This window comes from Ictidomys tridecemlineatus, chromosome 3 (genome assembly GCF_052094955.1).
Source record: "Ictidomys tridecemlineatus isolate mIctTri1 chromosome 3, mIctTri1.hap1, whole genome shotgun sequence".
Classification (NCBI taxonomy): domain Eukaryota; kingdom Metazoa; phylum Chordata; class Mammalia; order Rodentia; family Sciuridae; genus Ictidomys; species Ictidomys tridecemlineatus.
In genome coordinates, this window is record NC_135479.1 from 11,477,002 (window position 1) to 11,498,965 (window position 21,964).

The following is a 21,964-nucleotide window of genomic DNA, read 5'->3' on the forward strand; positions in this document are numbered from 1 at the left end:
TCCAAGGCTGGCAGAACTTTCAATTCGCAAAACGTTTTAAGAGTAATTCCATACAGGTGCAACACACATTTAGCCTGGGGAAGAAAAATCCTTTGTCAGAATTCATCTCGAATTACAAGAGCTTCTAATTGGCTACCTCTTGGAGACTTTATCCCTTTCCCAAACTACTCCATCCTAGGATACTTTCATTTTTGCAGCTACAAATCAGCTCTTGTTAAACACAGTTAGCAAAGTCATTTGGCGCACAGATCTTGAAAGAAAACTACACATTCTATCATCTATTGTTACTTTAGATGAATTGTTGTGCCACTCAGGGCTTCAATAGCTCCTTCTATAAATTGGGTACGATCATACTTTTTACACAGGGTTCCATTAGAACTCAACAAGATAACATATATAGTTAACGCAGTGCTTGGCATTAGTAAGATCTTTCAACTGCACAATAGATAATTTCCTATCTGCCTTGCCTAGCAGCTCTGTTTGGGGAACTTTTCTCAAAGCAGTGTAAGGACTCTGCAAAAGGGTGGGGCTTTGGCGTCTAACCCTGTCTACTAAATTCCGTAAGTTTAATAGGCAAAGGGTTGCACATGACCGGGGTTTGGGTGGGGTGGGAAGCAGCGCGTCCGCCTGTGTCCTCGCGGCGGTCTGACGCAGACGCCAGACCACAGCCGGCAGGTCCACCCACAGCTGCTCCAGTTCTGGGCTCCTCGCTCTCAGCTGGGTGGCTCTGGCAATGAAAACACTACCACGTGGCCTGCTGCCTCGGCTTCACGCACATTCGACCAATGGAGAGCCCAGTCGCCGATCCGGGGGCGGGTCTTTAGAAGAACGGTTCCGCCCACAGTCGCCGCGGATTGGTCAAGGGGGCGGAGCTCGCCCGCCGCGGCCTGGGCTCATGGCCAATGGTGGCTGACTGAAGAGCCCCGCCCAGTCAGCTGCTCGGTTCCGCCAGGCCAGTGGGCGGGGCGAACCGAGGGCGGGGCTCGGGGTGGGCGTGACCAGCTCCCCGGCCCCCGGGAGCCGCCGCGGGCGGGCTGCTGAGGTGGCTGTCGCCGGCTCCGAGCTACGGCTTCCCGGGTCGAGCCCCCGATGGAGGCCGAGGCCATGGACGTGCCCCCAGGCGGGGTCGAGGCGGCGCTCAGCTGCTTCTCTTTCAACCAAGACTGCACGTAAGCTGCGGCGCCAGCCCCTGCCGGGGAAGTGGGAAACAGAACGCCGCGGGCGACCTCAGGGTGGTGTCCAGAACGCGACCGGTGGCGAGAGAGGCGCGGGCTTGCCAGCCAGAGGGCCTCGGCAGGACTGCCAGCTGTTGCATCGCAGGGATCGGGGTCCTGTTGGCCCCCTCCCTCGGTGGGGCTTGATCCACCGCGACACCCCCCGCCTGCCGAGAGGCTGGACAGGATGAAGGGAGGAAGTTAGCAAAGGGAGTGGAGCTGAGGAGGCCACGGAATGTGGGGGGTGAGAAGGACAGGGCGGTGGGAAAGCTAGTGACCTAAGGGTGGGGGTTCTGAGAAGGAGGGGCAGTATCCAAAACAAAGGAGATGGAAGTGGAGGGGAAAGTCGCAAGCTAACCGGAGACGATGTAGTTAGGGCCCAGGAAGATGGGAGTACAGGAAAAACTTTCCCATTTGTCCTTGAGCATCTCAACGTGGCATCTGGGCAGGGCCTCGTTCTAAGAGGCAGCCTATCCCGGCGGCCAGGCCAGCCCCAGAGCAGAGCATCTTTTCTGGCCACTTTAGATGAAAGAAACCTTTTCCTTTCTCTGATTGTTTTCCCATTGCCCAGCCAGCCACGCAGAATCCCCTCTGGGAGTCCAGGGGCCCTTTCCTGGGCCCTGACTGCTTTCTCTCCCGGAAACTGGAGCTCCAGCCTGTTGCTCTGGAGTAGATTTTTAATGTTTCACTTTGGTGTTCACTTTTGGACTTTGGTCACAGCACTGGGGATTACTGAACTGTGCTTGGGCATATGCAGGGTTGTCTTAGAAGCAAAGGCCTGTTTCTTTCCTTCTTTTCATGGCAGCAGTCCTGGGGACCATATGGAATAATCTCTTTGGAATGTGCACCCAGAGCATCAGGCAGATCAGGCAGGGATGGCCACTTCCCTGTTTCCCACTTCCTGCTGTACCAGTTTCTGTTGTGTTCCTTGTCTGGAGTCAGGGGACTAGCTGAGCTATGCTAATATTGAACATTCAGTGGTGTAATTAAGGCCATCGAGTACCATAAGCAGCCCTGGTTGCCTTTCCCTTTGTGTTTGTTTAAAAACACCGTGTACTGAACAATATGCCTTTGTTTGAAAAAAAAAAAAAACTGTAATGTGTAATCAAGTAGCTTGACAGCTTGGTTAGATGAATGGCTTTCAAGCTTTTTTTTTTGACCACAACCCACAATAAAAATCACATATTAGAACATCTCCCAATACCCATATAGTAAAATATTTGCAAATATTATGTGCAATACCCTTTGGTATTTTTCATGTCTTTTTTTTTTTAAGCTGCTTGCAATCTACCGAACTGTTTTTAAGATCTGCACATGGCTTGAAACCCACATGATAGAACAGATAAAATTCTTAAGTTTTGTAAGAAATATTTTGCAAGAGAGTGTGTCTGTTGAAATGCCTGGGTGATGTTTTTCTTCTCAATTAAACACAGGTTAAGGAAAGCAGTTAGTTTACTTCTAAGTAGTAAATATTCCAAATTCTGCATTGTGATATTATTAAATTTGAAAAAATATATACAGTTCTTTGCTGCAGTTATTAAATAATTCTAGAGTCAGTTCCAGCTTTCTATAGCAATTGGATCTGAATGTTATTTTCAAAACTGTAGGGTGCTTTGAAAATTAACTTCCTTAGTTCCTACTGTCAGTCGTCTTTTCTTGGATGAAGATTCTGCTGGGCAGCTCTGTCTCACCTATAAATAAAAGTCCTTGACACAGTCAATTTGAGCCACGGAAGGTATGACATTGGATTTTAAAATAAGTCAAGCCCCTTACTGAATGTATTCAGAGATGTCAATGTGTCTTTTTCTATAAATATAGGCTGAGTTTAGAATCCAGTATGTCTAGAAAAGCTGGGTACAGAGAACCAATCCTTACTAGTGTCCTATGTTACAACTTTGTGCTTGGCCCTATGTTATATACCTCGGATATATTTTTAAATTTGATTAGTGATATGTATTTGCCTCAAACTCCATTCCCATGAACAGTGATAAGAATTTTCTATTCTACTTAGTGCTTAGTGAAAATATTTTGAATGACTATATATGCAATTCATTGTCATTTACATTAATTCAGAAGTTGTCTGTCAAATATCAATTTTTCAATATTATGAAAAAAATAATTTTGTTTCTGTTGGAAGGTCTTATGGATAAATAAGGTCTAAGTCTTAATTCCTTGATTCTGGGTCTCAGTAGACATTAAAACATGTATAAAATTATTCTGAGCCAGGCACAGTATTACATACTTGTAGTCCCAGCCACTCCAGAGACTGAAGTGAGAGGATCATTAGAGCTGACAAGTTTGAGACCAGCATGGGCAATATGGCAAGACCTTGTCTCAGAAACCAAAACAACCAAAATTCTTCAGTTCTAGGATCAGGGCTTACATTTTGAAAATTACTTTAAAAGTTGCTAAATCTTGGGCTTGAGGGTAAAGCTTAGTTGGTAGAATGCTTGCCTTGCACAAGGCTCTGGATTCAATCCCCAGCACCACCCAAGGAAAAAAAAAAGAAATCTTTTAATTAATTTAATTAATTAATTATTATTTTATAAGACTCTAGTTATGGTATTTTATTTTTCTTTACAAGCTTTACAAACCTTAGCTTGCAACTAAATGTGTCTATATGTAGGTGCAAAAACTTAAGAAAATTTAGTAATCTTTAGAGAATATATTTTCAAGTTCTAAGATATTCCTCACTTGCTTGCCTTTTTTGGTACTGGAGATAGAATCCAGGCACACTTTAGCCCTGAGCTCCATCTCCCCCTTTTAAATTTTTTGTTTTGAGACAGGGTATCCCTAAGTTGCAGAAACTGGCTTCAAACTTGCGATCCTCCTGCCTGCAGCCTCCTGAGCACTGGAATTACAGGAGAGTGTCACTGCACCTGGCTCCTCGCTTTTTTACAGTTCTGTTTTGTCTGCGGTTCTGGACACCAGTCTCCACTTCTAACTGTACTACTGCCGTCATGCAAATATTTAGATACCATTTTAGCTATTCAACGGGTCGGTGATGGGGAGGGCTACAGGAAAGAACCAGCTACCTTGTTGATCAAAAGTTGACTGTAATCACCTGTCCCTGTGTCTCAGGAAAGAGCTAATGTTTGGATGGGGGGAAAAAAAATTCCAGGGAAAAATCATGTGACCTCTTTTTTAAGATGGTGAAACCAGAGCCTTGGCACCCTGGCTTGTACGTGTCTTATTTTAATGTTTGTGTCCCTGGGAAGGACGAAGCTCACCTTTGCATATATTTGTTTGAAAATGAAGGAGTCGGACTAAACCATTTTAAGGTCCATTTCAATTCTGACATCCCACCTTCTGAGGGTGGAAGTGCCCAGGGTCAGGCTGCTTATTCTGAGTTTGTTCTGTGCAAGTGTCTGGTCATCCATGCAATGCTGAGAGCACAGAGGGAGGGAGCTGGGTGGGGATTCCCAGGAGCTGGACAAGTTAACCTGTTTTGCTCTTGTCATGAGAACAAGAAAATCTGAAATCATACCTTGCTTTCATCCACCGGTTGAAAGTAGAAAATTAAGAAAACTAGATTTTTCTTTTCTTTTTTTTTTAAGCCCACATTGAACTAGATAAGTATTTAGTTTTTATTTTATTTGTTAGTTGTAATAATAGCTTTATAGTACATAGCACAAAGGAGAGTTCTCGATCCTGGCTGCACATGAGTACTTGAACTTAAAAAAATAAAATTCAGTTAAGCTCCCCAATTGAGTTTATAAGTTTATAAAGTACTTTATATACTTTGTCAGGGATATTTTCTTGGAAACTGATAAAAGGAAGCATCTATCCAATTTTACTTACCAATGATCTACTCTACTAGGCACATGTGTTTCTTTTTAAAATGCAAAAACAAAAATGTCATTAAAAAATAATTTATCTCTTGGTAAAGTGCATCTCAAACAACAATGTGTTGCAAGGGGAACTATTATGAGTAGTCTTAAACATTCCATCTCTCCTGTACCTGCCCAGCTGGGCAAATGTCATCTCTGATAAGTTCCATACTTTGATGACAAAGCCCAGGCAGTTTCTATCTCTACACCATTTATATATATATACTATTCACACACACATATATATCATATATAATATATATACACATATAGATGCAGAATCTAGTGTCTCATATATATATATATATATATGTGTGTGTGTGTGTGTGTGTGTGTGTGTGTGTGTATATGGCTTTTGATCTTTTTCCTTTTACTGTACCTGACTGCTTGCCACAGTGTGTTTTGCCATTTAGAAAGTTACAGAGGATCTGAGCCCCTGAAGATGGATGTTTACCTGCATCTTCTGAGCCTAGGGAGAAAGGGGTATCTATTTTTCAGATGGATCTGTGGTTGTAATACAGTATCTGTTGTAATTCCCACGCTGTCATTATCTTCCCCAGATCCCTAGCAATTGGAACCAAAGCTGGCTACAAGCTGTTTTCTTTGAGTTCTGTGGAGCAACTGGACCAAGTCCATGGAAGCAGTAAGTGTGTGTGAGAGAGCGGTGGGGGGAGGAGAAGAGAGCGATCTCAGGGACAACCAAATCCTCTCTCTAGACTTTAATCTTCAGCCTTCTGGTTTTCACTCCCTTAATCATCAAACTTAAGGAGTCAGTATTTTGCAGGCCTGCATACACTTGCTTTAAAAAAAAAAAAAGCCTGAGGAAGCTCTTCTTAAAATTTGGCACCAGCTTAAGTAACATTTGCTTTCTTGATTAAGAGACCCTTCATTTGAAATCAAATTGCTGACACTTTTCCATATCCTTGTATGCACAGTCATCCATTTTTTTAATTGTCAAACCAAAAGGTCACTTGTGACTTCTTTCCCAACATTTTATTGGCACTGCAGAATGTTGATCCCATTCAATCAGGGTGGAATTTCATTTGCTTCAATAAAGCAATGCTATGCTATTTACAGGGCCCATATTAGATGCTGAATTATTTCTAGTGAATATTAAAAATAATACAGCTTATTGATATGACTCTCTGGTCTTCTCTGGGTAATTCTGAATACCATCATGATAGTGAAGAATACACAGCCTTTCGGTTTCCTGGGAAGAAAATGATTTAGTGAATAATATTTTGGGTTCCTAATTTATTTCTAAGAAGTTATTTTAACAAACCATTTTTGTGAATATTTTGCTCTGTATGCACCTCATATTGTTCCCTATGGGACTTGCCCAAGCGCAAGCAAGGCACACATGTGACCAGGTGGTCTCAGAAAGACACCTTACCTGTTGATGTTCAGAAGGCTTACTGATCTACCTTACTCCTGAGAACAGTAGTACTTTCCTGATCATAATACTCATGTCCAGGTGGTCTTCAATAGGCTAGGGATTCCAGAGAGGGAGGGACAGCACAGCACAAGGGGAGAGGGTACAGAATTAACTGTGTTACTGTCCCAGCTCTCAAGAGTGGTATCCCTCTAGCAGGACAAGACTCTAAATATAGGGACTTCCAGGTAATCACTCCTTCAAAACCTTCACAGGGCAAGGATAGATTGAGATTGTTCCAACCTCCCAAATGTACTTTATGGAGCAAACAGTGGAGCCCTTGGGCCTGGAGAGGTGATTCCACTGTGCACAACACACCTGAAGTAGCTCTGGAGATCCTGAGTTTGTGACCCAGTCACTAGTGTCTTCTTTGCTGTAGATATTTAAGGAAAGGACTAGAAGCGCTGCCCTGGGACATGGTTAAAACTCCCTTGGGGGAGGTGGGTCACCGTAAGTGTGTGCTGACCGAGGGCACCCAGTCAGCAAGACCTCGAGCCCATTAGTGCCCCTGCATACACTGTGCCCAATGTAGCGATCCATCTTGAGACCTTGCCGCTGCTTTCCCTCCCAGATGAAATCCCTGACGTGTACATTGTGGAGCGCCTCTTCTCCAGCAGCCTGGTGGTGGTGGTCAGTCACACGAAACCCCGGCAGATGAATGTGTATCACTTCAAGAAGGGCACAGAGATCTGTAATTACAGCTACTCCAGCAACATCTTGTCCATAAGACTGAACCGGCAGGTAAGGAGGCCATAAATTCCCCAGGCTTTTGAGGCTTCTGCTCACTGGAGCCAAAGAAATGTTGAACATCTTCAAAGAGGACTGTCTTTAAAACACACACCACTGAAGAGGGTTTTAACACGCAGCCCCATGTCATAGTGGGCAGCGTGAAGAGTGCCTACTCCATGTGCTGGTTTTAGTGATGCATCTTCCCTGGTCTTTATTGGCTCCTGTTCTCTCTCAGCCAGTGTTGGCCACTGGCTGGTAGGTGCACCTTCCCCTGGGTGCAGGCTGGACACGAGTAAGGATGGGTCAGTACTCTGGCTTGGGTCTGTCTAATGAGCAACCACAGGGACACCTTAAGCCAGAGGAGTGACTCTTCTGGTCTTGGCCCTAGATAGTGGCATTCATTGCAGATGGTAGCCAAGCCTCTGAAGACGAGATGTCTGCGTGAAGCATGGTCCCTCCTGGGTTAGTGCTGCAGCCAGTCAATGTGACCACCCTCCTCAGCCATCTGCATGGGCTTTCCTGGTGGGGCCAGTTTTGTTCCCATTTTCCCTTCTCCAACTGACCCTTAAAGATGTTTTCTTTTAGCGTTTTCTTTGTTGAAGGTCGGATCATTCTTATCTCAAATATGTACTATATCCCCTTTAAAATATCAATTCTTGTTAATTGGGATATTAATAAATTTTCCTTGGAATTACTGACTTTATATCCTATGAGGGGCCCATGGTATTTTAATTCACTGCTGGAAGACTTGCAAGAAAAGGGTTCCTAAGTACCTGTTTCCTGAATGGCTATTAAATAAATAAATAAAGAGACCCTTTGTGTAAGCTTTCAGAGCCTTGTGTTCAATGAAGTACCCAGGAAAAGGGAGATGGCGGCATTCATTGAGGACAATGTTTTTTCGTTCTTTGCATCTAAACTATTAAGTGCCGATTAATTTTTTTTTTTTAAATGAGACAAATGAGGTGCTTTCCTGAGTTTCTGAGAAGGAAGAGATTGTGGCTTTGAGTCAACCAGCTATTGTGATTGACTATCTTTCCACTGAAGTCCATAGGAAGCAGGGTTTGGTAAAGATGGCCTGAGAAGTGGAAGATGGGGGCTTTTCAGGGAAGAAGAAAAGAAGTGCAGGCCTCAACAAGGGAGGGAAAGGAAGTTGCAAGTTTTCTACTTGAAGGCTTTTAAGCAGAATTCTTGGCTCCAGTGCTTTCTCTTAGATCTGTTAGTAGCATGTTAAGTTTTATTGCAAAATTTTTACTTTTGCATAGACTAGTGGCCAGTATTTAATTTTCTTTTTTTCTTTTTTTTGGCACCTAACTATCTTTTTGAGACTGCTTAGTCAAATGTTCTATAGAGATCAGAACCCTCAAATAGCATGTCTTGTATTTACTTGTATGATTTCTCTCTTCCTCCCTGGTATTTTCATTAGCAAACGGGACAAGGAAGGATTGTTCAAGTGTCTGTCAACCTTTAGGCACCAGCCTCTGCTCAGTAAAGTACTTGTCAACTTCAGGCTCTTATCCCCCATCATCTGGGGAACAGGAGAGGCTCAAGGACAGCCAGACCTACCGGTCATCCTTCCTTGAGCATTTCTTCTCCTAAGGAAATTAGCTGAAGCAGATCTGGAAAGTGTTTAAGGTGTGCATTTCTTAAAACGTCCAGGTTTGGAACTTAACTTTGGCTTAGGCAGTTCAGGGCTGCAGCCTCTTCTTGGCAGGTCGGGTGGGGGAGCGGGGGGCACCTGCAGAGATACCACCCAAGCGAAATGAAAAGGGGGAAGTTGGTGCGTCTGTCCTGCAGTAGTCAGCCCACTCCGGCATCTTCAGGCACACAGTCCTAAAACGCCAGGGGAAATTACAGATGTGCATAGGAGTTATAAGGAAATAAAATCCCCATTTTCCTCTAAATATAAAGAAAGAAAAAAATACTTAGGAATTGTGTGTCATTTTTAGTTGGTATTATTTCCCCTTATATTTAACTGGAAAATGTATTTGTAGAATGAAGACAATAAACAAGATATATTTAGAAACACAAACTTTTACAATTCCTTGACCATCTGCTCCCTGCAATTCAACTACAGATTGATCAGACCGAAGCCTTTGAGGCTAAGTCTCTGGTGCTCAAAGGTAAATTCGGTAAACTTTTCTTAATTTATAAAAAGGAGTTCTGGATGTGGTGGTGCACACCTGTAACCCCAGCCACTCAGGAGGCCGAGACAGGAGGATCAAGAGTTCAAAGCAGCCTCAGCAAAAGTGAGGCCCTAAGCAACTCTGTGAGACCCTGTCTCTAAATAAAATACAAAATAGGGCTGGGGGTGTGGCTCAGTGGTCAAGTGCCCGAGTTGAATCCCTGATAACAAAATAAACAAATAAATAGGAGTGATGATTTATAAAATGTAGAAAAGTAGATAGAAGTCAGAGTAACAGGCCGAGCTGAAACAAGGCCCTGGTTCTGCTGAGACTGGCCGAGTTCTGGTTGAGATGGTTAAGAATACAGTTACCAGGCTGGTTCAACCTCAATTGCTCTGGCGCTAAGCACCTCCTCCTCCCACGCTTCTGTCTGCTTCTCTCCCTTTTTATTCTTGTCTGCAGCCAGCGTGGGGGTGACCTGAAATTCAGCTGAGTGGGACACAGAGCAGATGGTGCTGTTGCAGCCCGTGGGAAAGGATGCAGAGCATCAGACAAGCTCTGAGGAGGGGCTGCCTGCTCCAGGCGCTGTTGGGCCCTGCTGTCCTGGGGACCCGGCGGGGCCAGGCACAGCTGCAGGAGGACTCGGGAACCTCAGGACCTAAACAGCCATAGAGTAATATCAGGCACTCCAGGGCCTAGGCTGGTGACCGGCAAAGACATCGGGTAATCAGATACTGAATATTCACGGAGAAATACTAATATTTGTCATCAGTGTTGAGACCCTGTTAAAGGTATTTTTACCTCTCAGCACTCAGTCTCAGGCCTTCATTCAAATAGAAAAAAAATGTTTGAACTTTATTTTTCTGCCTGGTTAAAGTCAACAGTCTCCATTTTTCTGAGCTGTGAAGAGGCTTCCTGGGAGGAGAGCCTGCCACCTTTCTGCAGTGTTTTTTGGTAACTGATGTGCTTGGAATCAAAGGAACTGGCTGAGAACAGTGGTTCTCAAAACTGACTGGGCCTCATAATCACCTGGGGTACACGTTGAGAGATGCCCCAAACTGGAACCTCCAGGGGAGAGTCCAAGGCTTGCTCTTTGAGGGATTCTGGTCCTCAACGGAGCCTGAGAAGCTGCAGCCTGGGGAGCCAAGTCAGGCGTGCAGGGGGCAGAGGCAGCTGCTCCGAAGGGGGAAGCTGCCTTCTCTGCACCCCCTCCCCAGCCCCAACACCTGCACCTGCACCCAGACTCACATCACGTGCCCCAAAGCAGAGCACCACAGTCGGGAAGAGACGCTGAACCTGACCAGCCAGCATCTGAAGGGAAAGGAGTAGAGAGTGCCCGAGGGTGGGGCTGATCCCAGGGGAGCCCTGGGTTTGGGGTCAGGGGGGGACCTCAAGGTGAGGGCCTAGGGAGTCACCAGTTCCCTTTACCAGGGCTCAGGGAATGGCCCAGAGGTGGTTCAGGAGGCGAGTTGAAGTGGAAAGAAGGCAGAGCTGGTAATTAGAGGTCGAGCATCCCTTATCCAAAATGCTTGGGACCAGAAGTGTTTCAGATTTCAGAGTTATTCAGATTTTGAAATATGGGCATAGGCTTTGCTGGTTGTTCATCCCAAATCTGAATATCCAAAATCTAAAATGTCCCTAGATCTGAAAGTCTCTAGCGCTGGAGGTCAAACTTCACTGGCACATTCAAATTTTTTGCATTCAGGATATTCCACATGAATTTGGAGAGGGGTGAAATTTTGGCTATACAGAAAGCGCAAAGAAATCCTCGTTTGTGTAAGAGGGAGAACTTTGTTACCATTATTGAAAGTCATCCTGTCAAGTGGGGATAAGAATGGAGGTGGTTACCCAAAATTGTCTTAAGTGAAAAGAGGATTTCACTCAAGTGTACAGATATCCCTGTTCTAAAGGGAAATACCAAAGGATGGAAGGAGAAAACCCAGTTTCTAAATAAAATTTCTTAGGATCTTATAGTTTAAGTTTCTGTTCCAATGGAAAATGGTGTGTGTGTGTGTGTGTGTGTGCGCGCACGCGCGCGTTGCGCGTGCATGTGCATGTACATGTAAATACATAAACATAATCTTCAAAAGGCATCATCAAAATTCTTTTTCCTTTACGCATAGACTCAAGTTAGGACTCATAAGGAGGAGAAGCATTTGATGTGGATTTGGGGGCCTTTTACAAGGAACCGGTGTGGGAGACTGATGGGTCTGTGTGATTACAGAGGCTGCTGGTGTGCCTGGAGGAGTCCATTTATATACACAACATTAAAGATATGAAGCTGTTGAAGACCCTCCTGGATATTCCTGCAAACCCAACAGGTGAGATCTAACAGTGGGACCCAAGCCTCCAGCTCATGGGCAATCTTCTTTCCTAAGCTGTGTTTTCCACCTAGACTGAAAACCTGCACACCACATAGACTTCCTAAGTCTTAGTGTGTTTACCTTGAAGTTTCATCTTAATGGCTGCAGATTCAAATTGCGTGAGGCTGTGCGTCCTGCAAGAGGAGTGTGGGGCCTATCACTGCAGCCCAAAAGAAGCACCTTTCATCGGGACCTGTGTTAGCAAATGGGCCGAGGCATGTAAGGTAACACGTAGGAGATTTCGCGTGCCTGATGTTCAAAGGTGTTTACCCCCACTGTTTGCGTTCATTCATTACAGAGTAGGTGTAATAATTAGAGGCAGGTTTTGACTTGGTGTGTGTGTGTGTGTGTGACTAGGAGAAAGACAATCTGGAGAGAATGTGTTTTAGTACATTACAAAGAACTCTCTGACTTGGGTGATAATGTTAGGATTTTGGATTTGACTAAATTCTCAGGATTTAATACTGTTTAATACATTTCTGGTATTTAAGACTGGAAATAATTAGGATTTGTTAGATTGAAAGAGCAGATGATAATATTTATAAATCTGTCGAGCTAGAAGTGAACAGGAAAAAAAAATTCTTTTGGGGGGTGGAGAATCACCACCTGAGGGCAATCTATGTATCTTAGGACTCAGGTTAATACTTATACATTGCATTCTAATTTAGTACCATTAAGTGACTGCTTCCCTTTACTGTGTCTTCCTAATTCTTTAACATTCGACCCATTTCAAGATCCACATGGCTCCGTGACCTGGCCTTTAAGAGCCTGGGTTTCCTTCTCTGTAAGATGGGATAATAAGAGCCATCCACAGCATCATCAGAGCCTTTTAAATGGCAGTGATTGCTGAAGTGACCAGCGCAGCCTGCTGTACAGTGAATCTTTACAGTACTTCCTTTCTTCCTCTTCATGTCAGTTATGTCTGGCCCTTTGCTGTGGACCTCAGGACTTTGCAGGGGGTGAGGGGGTGCTCAGGCCTTGTTAGAGTCTGTAAACAAGTCAGGATGGCGCCTGGCATTTTGCCAGGAGGAGTGGTTTGTGAAGTAACGCCAGGGAGCCATTAAGTGTGGAGATTCCTTATTGGTTGGCTGCTGTATCTAGTTTATGTTAATTAAGATAAGCTGTGTGGAATGTATATATACCCCTCCTGTCCTACAATAAAGGCTCCCACTCCTGCTGTATCAATGTACACAAGTTGCTCCTCACCCCACCCCCCCACCCCCCCACCCCACCCCCACCCGGCTATTTTGCTGCAGCCGGGCTGCGGCAAGGCCTCACACAGGCTAAGCATGTGCTTTACCACTGAGCAGCACGACCCCCACGCCCTTCATAACATTGAGGCTGTTTTAAAGTTCTGTGAGATGATGACTTTGAAACAAAGTTCGAAAAAGGGAAGGAGAGGTTGTGATGGTTTCTGTTTTAAGAACGAGGGGCTGAAACATCTGGAAAAGTGTTTTTTTGCAGATGTTCTGCAGCATAGGTACCAACAGGTGCAGATATGGCAGCTGTCCACTGGGAACCCAAAACCTAGCTGGCACGAGTTCCCCGAGAGGCTGTCCCAGGCCAGTACGAGTGGGGCCCTCGTGGCCTTTGGTGTTTAACTGAAGAGTGTGACAGCAGACAGGACGATGTGTCCTACCTGTGGCATGAGAGGCTCGCCTGTCCAAGCCGAGCTCCCAGGGGTGGCCTGAGCTGGGCCCTGATGGGTGTGCTCTCGGGGTCCTTGATGAGCAGTAAGTTGGGCGCAGTTAATCCACTTCCTGCCCCCCCCACCCCCGTCCCACACTTGGCCAATCAAACCAGAAGCAGGGCTCCTTCAGCACAGAGGCAAGTCCCCCAGCCCCCCAAAAAAGGGAAGTTCTTCCCTATTTGGTCTTATTTTTAATCAAATGTACAGCATGTGTCACTTGACGCTGGGGATGTGTTCTGAGGAAACGAGCCACTGGGTGAGTCCGGTGTTATGCGGGCACCTAGCATGTACTTGCATAAGCCTGCATAGTGCAGCCCATGACACACGGGCGTGTGCTGCACCCCGTCATTTATGGGGACCGTCGTGGATGGAAAAGCCCTTACACGGTGCACAACTATACTTGTTTATCCTAAGCTCAGAAAACTGGTTGATTGCCTTACATTTTGTGGTGAGGCCAAACAGGGAGAAAATAAGGTTTATAAGCTTGGGGCTATTTGTGTTTCTCGTTAGAGAGAAATTGCTCATAAAAAGAATAATTTTTACCTTCGGGAAAATTAGAAGTGATGGGAAGCATTTTCTTGATTTTGGATAAACATTATAAAAGGATCCAGGCACAGAGCAAGAGCAGGCTCAGGTTGACCAAAATGGGTCCTTTTATTCCTCTGATGTTCTCTGGGGCGATGGCCCAAGACCCTTTTCCAATCCCAAATTTGTAATTATCACCTTGGCCCCAACTAAGCTCCCTTCCTACTTCAGTAAAATGAGATGATCAGTTTTTAGCCCACAGAGTGACATGGGGAAGATTAACTGAGGTCATATGTGACAGAGCCAAGGCAAGTGCCGTGTCCACCTGGCTGGTCATCCAGGCTCACTCACTGTCCCCCCTCGTCCCATAGGGCAGACCCCATGAAGGCCAAAGCTTCAGTGACATGACCAGTTCCTCGCTTGGGAACCTTCAGAGGTCTCCAAGCCATCAAAGCCATGAGTCTAAAATCCTCAGAGTCCCCTTTGTGTTCTCATTCTCCAGTTTATTTTCTGAACAAGAATATGAGATGGAAAATCAGGCTCTGGATTTATAAATCCTTACTGAGTACAGAAGGAAAACAGAATCACTGGTGTAATTAGCTTTAGCACACAAATTCTGAATGTATGAAAAAATCTTTTCATCTAGTGAACTACACCTAAGTTAGACCTAGAGTTCCCCTGTTGCTTCATGCTCGGTATCTAGCAAACCTGTAAATTTCCTTCCTTCTGTCTGTGTTTGTGTCATGTCCATTCCTGTTGTGTCAAAGATTGCAGGCCGTTTCCTCTAAAGAGTTTGTCCAGACGGGGCTCAAAGTTAATTTCCTGCTAGCACAGCAGTCCATACCCTAAGCAGTCAGGGGTGGAAATCTCCACGAAAATCCTGCCAGCTGTAGAACTCGGGATGGGGAAGTCACACACCTGACCACCTTTCCCAGCCTCCGCTATCACACAGCAATGTGATCGTATAGATCAGAGTTGTGGTCGATTCCCTAGCAAGTCCACTTTCTGCAAATGACAACACAGTAGTGTAAAGAGCTCCCTTTTGAGTAGCATAGAATGTATGCGGTGCACAGATTTCTCTCCTTTCTATTTTTGGAAACTGGAAAGTGTTTGTGTGTGTGGGTGCCCGTGTGGTGCCAGGGATTCAACCCAGGGTCTCATGCATGCTAAGCACGCACTGCACCACTGAGCTACATCCCCAGCCCTGAAAAGCATCTTCTGAGGCATTAATCAACTCAGAGGGAACTGCATTTTATAAATCGGTTCCCTCTGAGTTGCCGAAGTTCGACATGTAATACCCTAAATACCAGGGTGAGAATAAGTGAGGATCACAGGGTTCTTTCTAATTCTAGTCTATGATGTCATCGATTCTGGAATTGATAGCAGGCCCTTCTTTTCCAGCTGTGGAAGAATTACAGCCAAACAATTTCAGTGAAATGACAGCTGACAATGATTTACAAAAAATATGTGTCAAGTCTAAAGCAAGTCAAAAGCCACAGCAAAACCTCATTCACACATAGAAAAACAACGAGAAGAAAATGTGTTCGGATGCTGAGAGGAGCAAAAAGCCTGAGTTTAGAAGGGGATGATTGTTTTTTCCTCTCCATACTTTCTGGGCATTACAAATGTGTTGCACCATCACTATTATGTTATAAAATAATAGTGAGGAAATAGCCCACTTTATTTCTAAAAAAGGCTTGGTGTGACACTGGGACAAAAACAGAAGACTGAAGCATGGTAATAGCTGGGCCTGAAGCAGGTCTGCCTGCGTGCCTTAGGTGCTTCTCAAGATAGAAAAGGCATCTGGGTAGCTGATTGGATTTTCTGAAACTTGGATCACAGAAAATGGAGCTCATGTTAAGCATTTCTGGGGACCTTCATTAAGCCCGCAAGGCCCTGTGTGCAGAATCCTTCTAATTTCAAATAGGTTGGCAGAGATGCAAGCCCAGAGGCTCAGCTGTCAAGCAGGTGGTACGTGTCAGAATGTACCTTCCCTAGCTGTTATCCTTTGTCCCTTTCTTGTCAGTACTAACAAGAAGAGGACAAAGGATGTCCCTCATCTAACTTCACCTCATTCTACACTTGTTCATCTCATTCTGCAGAAAGTTCAAAGTCACCTAAAAATGCTTAAGCTTTTCTTCCTGTCCGGGATATTTATATCTTAACCTAAAATTCTGAAGGACAGCCGGAAGTGTTTGTCCAGTGCTTCTGTTTAAAGACCTCCTAGCTCTCACCGCATCAAGGATGTGTTCCATATTTTCAGAGGCGGGACAAGTAAATAAAGGAAGGCTTGGCAACTTGGAATGTCAAGGCGGGAAAGACCTCCGTCGCTGGAGCCCCCCATGTCAGATAGGAAACAGAGCCGAGAGGCCCACACATGCCTCGCCAGAGTCATACCTGGCAGAAAGGCGTCAGGCCTGTCTCTGCTGGATCAGTATTTTGAGAACGCTGCCTTTTTTTTTTAAATAACAAGAACAAAACCTGGGTTGGGGGTGCAACTCAATGGTAGAGCACTTGCCTATCATGTGCAAAGTCTGGGTTCCATCTCCAGTACGGGATGACCAAAAAAGGTTAAAAAAATAACTATCGATATAGAATCACATGCTATAGAATCTGTCCATTCAAAGTGCACAATTTAATAACTTTTAGCCTTTTCATAGAATTATGTAACTACTATCACAATTAATTTTAGAACATTTTTGTTACTCCCCAAAAGAAAACCTGTCCCTCTTAGCTATCAGCCTACCTTCCCCCAACCGTAGGCAAGCCCAGTTTAGTTTCTGTCCCTATAGATTTATGTGTCCTGGACATCTCATGACTGCAGGTTCATACCGTATATGGTCTTTTGTGAATCGCTTCTGTCTCTTTAACATAATGTTTCCTCTTGGAGATATATCTATAAATATATGATCTCCTGGTCACGGGATAATCCCATGCTCAACTTCTGAGAAACTCCTAGGCCTTCCAAAGCACTGCCCATGTTACATTTCCACCAGCAGTGTACAAGCTTGCGATCTTGCCATCTCCTTGCCAGCATTTATTACCTGTCTCTTTTACTGCAGCCAACCTGGTGGACGGCAAGTGGTAGTACCTCACTGCAATTTTAACACTGTTTTGGTTTTTTTTCCCCAAACATGTGCCCAGAAGCCCTTATTCACTGCATTTGCGAGATCTTAACTCTTGAGTGTGGTGCTCAGTCCTTCCACGGTTGCCACATTCCATCTCAGTCTCTCTTCTGTTGCTCCTCCCTGGCCCTGTGAGACAGGGAGGGAGGATGGTGCTGATCCCATAGGGCCAGGTTCCCTTCCACCTGCCCAGCTGTCCTTGAAATTATACTGGATTGCAATGAACTCAGGAGGGGAAGAGAGTTGGGGTTCTAAGAGCAAAACTGGAAAGGTGTGAGTGACCGCCTGCCTCTAAGACCAGGGCCAGGAGTGACCTTGTACAGACAAGGGGTGGAAACAGTGCCAAACACGTAGTTACAGAGCCAGGGCCCGCCACTTTCCGCCTGCAGTTCTGGGTGGTGAGTGATAACACCATGGCCTGGCTGCATATCCAGCAAAGCCGGAACAGGACACATGACCTCGACTCCAATTCTTAATGTGTGTGTGTTCATTTTTCTCTGCTCTCCTCTCCCAAAAGATTAGGTAAGGAGTTTCCCAGCCTGATCTAAAATTTTTCTTAAAATTTTATAAGAAGACCGCTTAACATACTAACTTGTCAGTTCCCTGGTCTTTTTAAATTCATATAAAAAAGATGTCTCCCCTGCATAACCTAGTGATGTTCCTATTCCAGTGATGCTTTGGTTCTGTGGAACTCCTTGAATTCACTGTTTCCATGTACAACTCTGTTAATCAAAATTATTTTTGTGATGGGGGTGGAGATATAGCTCAGTGGTAGAGCATTTTCCTAGCGTGAGAGAGGCCTTGGGTTTAATTGATCCCCAGAATCAAAAAAATAAGTAAATAAATAAATGCTGTAAAAAGTCTTTATTTAAATGCTTTTGGGACTCACATAACCCTTGAATCCTCTTGTAAATAAAAATGACTTACGTAGTTTCAAAGTTTGATTGGCTATTGACACTTCTAGAAGATTGCCAGCGCATCCTAAATCCTGAATGTCCTGTTTTTAGTTGTTTCCAAGATAAGGCACTATCTTTACACAGACCCACAGCTCCAATAACTGCCACCCTGCAGGTGCCAGGTCCCTTATCAAGGCGGGACAGCCAACTCAGAAACAAACAATTTCTACATAGGCCCTTTGCCTCTCCTATCCTCAAACTTGAAATTACTGGCCCACTGTATTTAATCTCTTGCCGAGAAGCTAACACATGCTGACCTTTCGTAATAGAAAGTTCTATTTCAGTTATAACTAAATTCTCATGTAGCCCCAGAGGGGAGTGGAATTGGTAGAGAAGTCGATGATTTTTCAGAGCCCCGAGGTAAGAAAATGTGAAGGAGAGCATTTTTAATATTCTGCATTCTGATTGCTTAGCCATAGAGAACATGGCCAGCATTAAATTAGGAGCTCTTCCTCTGTGAATTCTCTTTCTTGGAATCCTGTGCTAAGAATCATCAAGGGAAAGTCAATGTCTGCACGCTACCCCTCCCTCACCAGAAGGTGGCGCTCTAGCTGTGCCGTTTCCAGGGGCCCTTTCCAAGCACACCATGTTCTCCCCTGGGACTCTGGCTAGTTATCTCCTGTTTGTTCTTTGCCAGGTCTGTGTGCCCTCTCTATCAACCATTCCAATTCTTACCTGGCCTATCCTGGAAGCCTGACAACAGGCGAGATTGTGCTTTATGATGGAAACTCCCTGGTAAGTTGACAGGTCCCCAAGCGCCCTCCCACCTGCTTGGCTGTGTGATGAATGGAATGTGTAGAGGTGGACACAACGCTGGGGGTGTTTTCTGGTCATAGCAGCTGGGTGTGGGGAGAAGGTGATGATATTTGCCTTGGGCCTTGCCATCAGACAGCATCACTGGGAGGCAGAACATGCCGGGCCAGGGCAGAACATCTGCAGTAGAATGGAATCACTTGGCAGATGGTGGCTGATTGTCTGATTGGATGGGTCACACTGCACCGAGTCACCAAGCTGTGGCCTGAGACGGAGTGCAGCTGGTCCACGTTTCCTGCCATCTGGTCTCTGAGGCTTCAGAGAGCAGGGCAGCTTTGCCGTGGGAAGTCCCCTGAAGAGGCGTGCCCTGGAGAGCCCAATGACAGCACCACAGCACCAGGCACAACTGTGACCCATCTTCCAAGGGCAGGAGAAGGGGTAGAAATGAAGTAGCTTCGAAATCAGCTCTCCATACACTAGCCAAAGGACGTGTAGCTCATATGCAAAAACTTTGGTGCAAAGAAGGGAGATAGAGAAAGCCCGGCAAGAGAAAGAGAAGGAAGAAAAGAGGAAGGAGAGGGAGATGGAATCCATCTTCCTTCCTCCCCAGCACCTATATGCGTTTCTCCTTTTCACCAACAGAAAACCGTCTGTACCATCGCTGCCCATGAAGGGACGCTGGCCGCCATCGCCTTCAACTCCTCAGGCTCCAAACTAGCAAGCGCATCTGAGAAAGTGAGTATACACCAGCATCTCCCGCCGTCAGGGAGTCCCCTGGATGGCTCCTGAGATGCCCAGAGATCTGATGCAACGAGGCTGGTGACATGAGGCCAGCTGCTCTCGGGCCTGCTCAGAATTTGTTTCCAAGTGAGGATTTCTAGTCCCTGCATGTTGTGGTTTGTTAATTCAGTCAAGCAAAGGCCCATATTAGATAAGGCACAAGACACTTGGCACAAAGTCTTGGGGCCTTACTGAGAAATGTGTGTGCACGTCATCCATAGATACAGGTGGATGCTACATTTCATAAACGCAGTATAAAGAAAAGCTCTGCTATTTAGCTGGAGACACTGATCTTTTCTGACTGGAATAATCAGGGGAGGTGATCCAGTGGAATTTCAAATGCCATGAAAAGCATGTGTCTTTTGATAGGCAGAGGCAGGATATTCTAGGATGCCAGGGTGGTTTGGGAAACACACCACACAGAGCCATGGGCTGGGGCAGGGGAGGAAAGGGAAACCGAGAATATTTAAAACATGTTCCAAAAACTGCTTGTTTGGCACATGCACAAATTTAAACGCTTCTGTGCGCAACACTTTGTGCTTCCTCCTCAGAGACAGATGTTCAAAACCAATAAAAGAAATTCCCCTCTAAAGGGACATCTCTGTGTGAAGCCGTGGGCAATCGGGACACGTCCACCCGCTTTCTTTTCCAGGGCACAGTCATCCGGGTGTTCTCTGTACCTGACGGGCAAAAGCTCTACGAGTTCCGGAGAGGGATGAAAAGGTGTGTGTTCAGTGTCAAACCATTTGAAAGTCCCCACACAAGTCCTGCAGTGGCTGGTGGCACTGTCTAGGGAAAGGCCAGAGATGGCCGTGCGGCCCCCTCCCACCTAGAGGAGGTATCGCTGTCCTTTCTCAGGTAATTAACTCCAGGGCTCCAGCTGAGGCCTAGTAAAACCAAGAGCAGAGGAGCTGTTTGAACTTGAGAGTTCAGCCCTGTGACCCCTTTCCTGCTGGGTAGTCAGCCAGGAGGAAAGAGAGCCAGGGTGTCACAATCCAAAAATAAGTCCCCATGCCCTTCATGGAGATACGGGGTAATGTAAAGTGTGACTGCTGTCTGGTTTGCAGCTGGATGGGTGACAGAGCAGCAGGGGAGGGGTTGCAAGATGCCAGGAAGGTGCGAGCCTGCCCCTGGCTGGCTGGGAGGATGGGCCATACCTCGGTGCTTCACGCCTAAGCCTGTGATCCTTTGGGAACCTTTCTGATGCTGCTTTCTACATATGAACAGCACCGCAGTGAAGGAGGTAGAACATCCAGCTCTTCAGTGTTGATACATTCACTTTTCTCATAGGGCTGATCTTGGAACTACAAGGTGATAGCCCACGTTCTTTGGCTCACTGCCTGTGTTGCTGTTCCTAGGTATGTGACAATCAGCTCCCTAGTTTTCAGCATGGACTCGCAGTTCCTGTGCGCCTCCAGCAACACTGAAACCGTGCACATCTTCAAGCTGGAGCACCTCACCACCAGGCAAGTGCCGCACTCAACGCAGAGCACTCACCAGACAAAAGGAGGCAGGCCCTGCTTACTCTCAGCATGGGAGATTTCTCCTGAGTGCTATCGACTCGGCTTTGTCTTCCCCAAAGTGGAAAAGTATATGTTAACAAAATTTTTGTGGCATCATGCACGAAAGCTCAAAATCTGGGGCCAAGATGCTGAGACCAAACCCCAGCTCAGCCCCGTAGGAGCTGTGATACCCTGGGAAGGTCATTTAGTGTTTCTGTGTTTCAGTTTCCTCATCCGCAGAACCAATGTAATGATAGTACACACATCTTGCAAGGAGCATGGCCTGAGTGTGGGTTATAAAGCATTTAGTGTAGCCTGGTGCCTGGCAGGTAGAAAGCACCAATAAGTGTTAACCAGGGGCACTATGAATATAACAACATCTAATATCTATTGCCACCACATGAGTTCTTGGTAAACATTTCCAGTGTCCCCTGGTGACAGGAGTGGAGGGAGGGTTGACTGTAAAGTATCTGTCACAATGTAGCCAGGGATGTATGTATCAGTTTCCTACTGCTGCTATAACAAATCACCCAGTGTAATGGCTTCAAACAGCACACATTTGTTATCTCACAATTCTGGAGATCAGAAGCCCAGAATGGCATGGCTGGATTCTCTGCTCAGGGTTTCTCAAGGGCAAAATGGAGCTGTCCTAATGCCAGCTGTGTTCTCATCAGGAGCTTTGAGGCTTCTTCTGGGCTCATTCCTGTGTCACTAGCAAGAATGCAGGTGCTCGAGGAGGTGGCAGTGGGGTCTCCGCTTCCTTGCTGCCTGTCAGCAGGGAACTGCTCTCATCTCCGAGAGGCCACCCACTCCTTATGTAGCCTTCAAACCAGCAACAACGTGTCAGTTCCTTGTCATACCTGTGACTTGTCCCACTTGCCCTTCTGCCTTCTTTTTCTGCCACCAGTCAGAAAACGTGCTCGGCTTTTAAGGGAACACACA

At 45.8% G+C, this 21,964-nt stretch overlaps 1 protein-coding gene across 2 annotated transcripts in view; it reads left to right on the top strand.

The window, feature by feature from the left end:
• The first annotated feature begins 983 nt into the window (after positions 1-983).
• Positions 984-21,964, top strand: part of Wipi1 (WD repeat domain, phosphoinositide interacting 1) — a 29,254-nt gene continuing 8,273 nt past the window's right edge. For both annotated transcript variants that reach the window (XR_013435989.1, XM_078041812.1), the window contains exons 1-8: positions 984-1,169; positions 5,605-5,687; positions 7,048-7,217; positions 11,553-11,649; positions 18,625-18,722; positions 19,383-19,475; positions 20,173-20,243; positions 20,879-20,986. Coding sequence is in view for 1 of the 2 variants with exons in the window: in XM_078041812.1 (XP_077897938.1) it covers positions 1,090-1,169; positions 5,605-5,687; positions 7,048-7,217; positions 11,553-11,649; positions 18,625-18,722; positions 19,383-19,475; positions 20,173-20,243; positions 20,879-20,986 (800 nt within the window). In the remaining variant the exon portion in view is untranslated. The remainder of the gene's footprint in view (positions 1,170-5,604; positions 5,688-7,047; positions 7,218-11,552; positions 11,650-18,624; positions 18,723-19,382; positions 19,476-20,172; positions 20,244-20,878; positions 20,987-21,964) is intronic.